Below are 5,000 nucleotides of genomic sequence, written 5' to 3'. Positions count from 1 at the left end.
TCATCATCATCATCATCATCATCATCATCATCATCATCATCATCATCATCATCATTATCATCACCATCATCATCATCATCATCACCATCTTCATCACAATTTTTATTCTCAGGGTTCCCTGATACTGGAGCCTATTGGAGATCTGTTTATGAACTGGATAATTTTGAAGAAGAGGTAAATGGATGTTTACTTGTGGTTATTCTTCTTTTGGTTTTTGTGCTGCTATGAGGTCCAGTGGTACGACATTCGCTTTCGGATTGAAGGTCCTGGGTTCGAACCTCGCGCTCGACGCATCGTTGAGTCCTTGGAAAAGGCTTTTTACTCACATTCTCTCACCGTACTCAGGTGTAAAATGAGTACCTGACCGTTAACATCGTTGTCTTTATCAGAAAAATTGTAATATCGCCTAACAGGCATCTTGCCCGGTCCTACATGTTAAATGTTGCAGTTGACCAAGGACCCCTTGTAAAGCTCTTTGAGCACATTTTGTGGATATTGCGCTTTAAAACATAAAGGTGAGGTGACAATTTAAAGAAAATTTAGTGATGTAGTTTCAAGAAGATTAATGTTGCAGTATTAAGAAAATGAATGTTACAACAGTGGATGATTTATTGAGTCATGCTGCCACCAAAGGAATGTGAGGAGAGTGATTTTGAAATATTAAGGAAAAGTTAATCTCAAATATTATGTCTTCAGTCTAAACGTGTAGCACTCAATGGTATGAGTACTTGGAGCAAGGACCGAGAGAGAATTCCAGAATAATGGTCCCCCGCAAAGTAAAAAGCATGCTCTGAGAATTTTGTTTTGGATATTTTCATTCTATTTCCACGGTGCTGGATTGTGAGGAGCGAGTAAGCCTGTCGTGACCTTATTCCGAAATACACGATATTAAGTTCATGCTTATTAATCATTAATTCTTTATTTTTCTTTGCCTATAACTATTTGGGATCCTTCGCCTCAAAACGGTATTAATTCGGGTTGGTTAAGATGTTGAAAATTGAAATTATCACCAGAAATATCAGACTTGTGTTGAGTTTTTTTATGTTTTATTGAGGAGAATGGGTACCATATTTTAGCGTGCTAATGCCAACACTTTATATTGTTGATCAGTTTAACATTTAATTCGGCTTTTAAGCATCTGGTTCGTTCCGACATAATACGGTTTTGAGACGATGGGTCACATCTATTGTGATTTTGTGATTTTTGGTTCACAGCTCATGCAATAGAGAACAATAAAGAGATACATTTGATAATAACGCTAGCTCGTTCAAGGAAAATATCTGTCTTCTTTTATACATTATTATCTGAGCAGCTTGAACGTTTGTACAAGCAGATCAGCCCCTTATACAAGCACCTCCATGCCTTTGTGAGAAGGAAGCTCAAAGCAATTTACGGTGCGAAGAAATTTCCAACCTCTGGACATATTCCGGCACATTTACTTGGTGAGTAATTTGACAAGTATTTTGAATGCAATGCGAGCATATTTACTCTTCTTCTTCTTCTTCTTCTTCTTCTTCTTCTTCTTCTTCTTCTTCTTCTTCTTCTTCTTCTTCTTCTTCTTCTTCTTCTTCTTCTTCTTCTTCTTCTTCTCTTCTTCTTCTTCTTCTTTTCTTCTTCTTCTTCTTCTTCTTCTTCTTCTCTTCTTCTTCTTCTTCTTCTTCTTCTTCTTCTTCTTCTTCTTCTTCTTCTTTCTTCTTCTTCTTCTTCTTCTTCTTCTTCTTCTTCTTCTTCTTCTTCTTCTTTCTTCTTCTTCTTCTTCTTCTTCTTCTTCTTCTTCTTCTTCTTCTTCTTCTTCTTCTTCTTCTTCTTCTTCTTCTTCTTCTTCTTCTTCTTCTTCTTCTCTTCTTCTTCTTCTTCTTCTTCTTCTTCTTCTTCTTCTTCTTCTTCTTCTTCTTCTTCTTCTTCTTCTTCTTCTCTTCTTCTTCTTCTTCTTCTTCTTCTTCTTCTTCTTCTTCTTCTTCTTCTTCTTCTTCTTCTTCTTTCTTCTTCTTCTTCTTCTTCTTCTTCTTCTTCTTCTTCTTCTTCTTCTTCTTCTTCTTCTTCTTCTTCTCTTCTTCTTCTTCTTCTTCTTCTTCTTCTTCTTCTTCTTCTTCTTCTTCTTCTTCTTCTTCTTCTTCTTCTTCTTCTTCTTCTTCTTCTTCTTTTTCTTCTTCTTCTTCTTTCGATTATTTTGGTTATATATAAAATTCATATTCAATGTTTTCTTCTCACTCTTCACTATCAATCAATCAGCAATCAATCAATCAATCTATCTATCTATCTATCTATCTATCTATTTATCTATCTATCTATCTATCTATCTATCTATCTGTCTGTCTGTCTGTCTGTCTATCTATCTATCTATCTATCTATCTATCTATCGATATATCTAACTATATATCTGTCTATCTATCTATCTATCTATCTATCTATCTATCTATCTATCTGTCTGTCTGTCTATCTATCTTCCTACCTATCTATTTATCTATCTATCTGTCTATATATATATATATATATATAATTTTTTATCAATCTATCTATATATCAATCCATTTAACTATCACTCTATCTTTCTATCTACCTGTCTGTCTAATATTGTCAACACCAGCAAAACACACATCATCACAGCTTTTAATGATACACATAAAATAAAAACAACAATCAGAGCCAACCATTAACACTCTGCTATTTAATTGATTCCACAAACCACCATTTCTAAATCCATGACGTCATAGGCGATGTCTGGGCACAACAGTTTGTCTTGGGACAAGATGGCGTCCCCTTTCCCAACGCCGACAAGGTGAATGTCGACGAGGAATTGAAGAAGCAGGTGAGAATTAAATTGTTACCTACTTTCTCATTACCTTGTTAAGAAATGCGACTTTAAGTTATGTTATCGACAGGCTATTTCGTAATGTGAATATTAAATGCTCAGATAACATAGACATAAATGTAGAAACGTGCCTGTTCTGGGAGTTTTTAAACATCTTTATTCATCTTGAGGTTGTGACTGTGAGTTTTGGTAATTTTGTTGATATTTTCATCATATTTTATTCTAACCTCGACACCAGCTACTAATAATTCAAAATTGAAAAGTGGAATTATGGAATGATTAATATACTATAAATTCTACAATCTAAAAAATATGTTCTGTCATCCATTTAGATTTAAAAAAAAAACTATTTCAAATATTTTTTATCATGATTTATTAAACTTTTAAAACGAAATGCTTGTGAATAATATAACAGTTTAATTAATTTGTTTGACTGTCGAACAATTATTTCCCTTGCGAATTATTCTAGCAATAACATGCCCCATTACTTGAGGGAAGTGGGTGGAGTGTCTTTTTTTAGTATTCATACCACACTCCGAAAAAAAAGATAAACTTAATACATAAACTCATTCTTAGAAAAAGACATGACAATGGAGATGTTCAGAAACGTATCCACAAATTTCTGCACTGAGCGTGACTCTACCCCGCTACTCATGGATCATCACTCATTTCACGATAGACCACTTACCGACTGTCCCATCAATACATACGTTACAGCGACACTATTACATATATATATATATATATATATATATATATATATATATATATATATATATATATATATATCTATATAACGACGCCCTGTCCTTACATTTACATTGTTTCCACATTTGACGAAATGTATATTTTGTAAATTTACATATCTGTGTTTTTAGTCTCCTGACGAAGGCCAAGGTGCCGAAACGTTGTTTGTTTTGTGTTGTTCCCGTATATAATGAGTCATATCTACTCACTTTATATTTCTCTCCATTATACTGGATCATTTAGGCACCTCTAGCTTTGGCTAATTCTCTCATAAACGACCAATAAACCAAGTTCATTCTTCTGCTTTCAGTTGCTTACAAATTATTAATCTTTGGTCACATATATTTCCAGAATTATGATAGCACCAAGATATTTAAAACTGCAGAAGATTTCTTCGTATCCCTTGGACTGCCTAAGTTGCCAAACGAATTTTGGGCCAATTCTATGCTGGAGAAACCAAAAGACGGTCGGAATGTGTCCTGTCAACCACAGACATTCAATCTCTTCAATGGGAATGACTTCAGGTAGTATTTCTAAAATGCATCCGTCACTGTACCTCATTCATGGGATCAGACATTTATAGAGAGCACTCTCATAGTCATGGGAAATGACGGTTCATGAATTGGATTTATGTTATACTAATGATGGACGATGACCCTAGTCACACATCAATTACATTCATCCATTTATAACCTAGAAATGGCAAATTAATAATAATAATAATAATAATAATAATAATAATAATAATAATAATAATATATAATAATAATAATAATAATAATAACAATAATAATAATAATAATAATAATAATAATAATAATAATAATAATAATAATAATAATAATAATAACAATAAAATAATAATAATAATAATAATAATAATAATAATAATAATAATAATAATAATAATAATAATAATAATAATAATAACATTTCAAAATTGCTAGAGCACTCTGCACTTTGTTTTACAGCTATGTCGTTGAAAGTGTTATTTCATTTAAACTATCTGTCTCTGGATGCAACATCTCTGCAATCGAGGAGGGGAACATTAGTAAAATTATTAGTATGGCTTCTGAAGTCATCAATTCTATTGATTGACTGCTTTGACTCCTTTCACGCCAAATGTTGCCTTTGAATAATTCTATCAGAATAATTGATAACGTATCCCATTCATTGTTAAAAGATTTAAATAATTCCCAGGCAAGTTGCATTGTATATTTCCTCACACGACGACCTCGCAACATGACTTCTAAACCCAGAATTCTGTCTTTAAACACTTGTTGTCATTTTGTTACATCTTTCATTGCTGACCCAAAATAAATATAAAGGTTTACAAAATCGACTTATTCTTGTGATTCTATTACATTATAATACATTATAAACACATTTTACAAAAAATAAGTCATATATTTTCATAGATAATAATATTATACTATTCTTT

At 32.4% G+C, this 5,000-nt stretch overlaps 1 protein-coding gene across 3 annotated transcripts in view; it reads left to right on the top strand.

The window, feature by feature from the left end:
• Positions 1-5,000, top strand: part of LOC144960147 (angiotensin-converting enzyme-like) — a 56,469-nt gene that overhangs the window by 34,993 nt on the left and 16,476 nt on the right. For all 3 annotated transcript variants that reach the window (XM_078893134.1, XM_078893136.1, XM_078893135.1), the window contains exons 6-9: positions 113-174; positions 1,313-1,442; positions 2,715-2,809; positions 3,911-4,083. In XM_078893134.1, coding sequence (XP_078749260.1) covers positions 113-174; positions 1,313-1,442; positions 2,715-2,809; positions 3,911-4,083 — 460 coding nt within the window. The remainder of the gene's footprint in view (positions 1-112; positions 175-1,312; positions 1,443-2,714; positions 2,810-3,910; positions 4,084-5,000) is intronic.

The sequence above is a fragment of the Berghia stephanieae genome, chromosome 14 (genome assembly GCF_034508935.2).
Source record: "Berghia stephanieae isolate SIO BIC M18660-M18661 chromosome 14, UCSD_Bste_1.3, whole genome shotgun sequence".
NCBI lineage: Eukaryota > Metazoa > Mollusca > Gastropoda > Nudibranchia > Aeolidiidae > Berghia > Berghia stephanieae.
The sequence above is the reverse complement of the archived record's forward strand: the minus strand, read 5'-3'. Positions and strand labels throughout refer to the sequence as shown.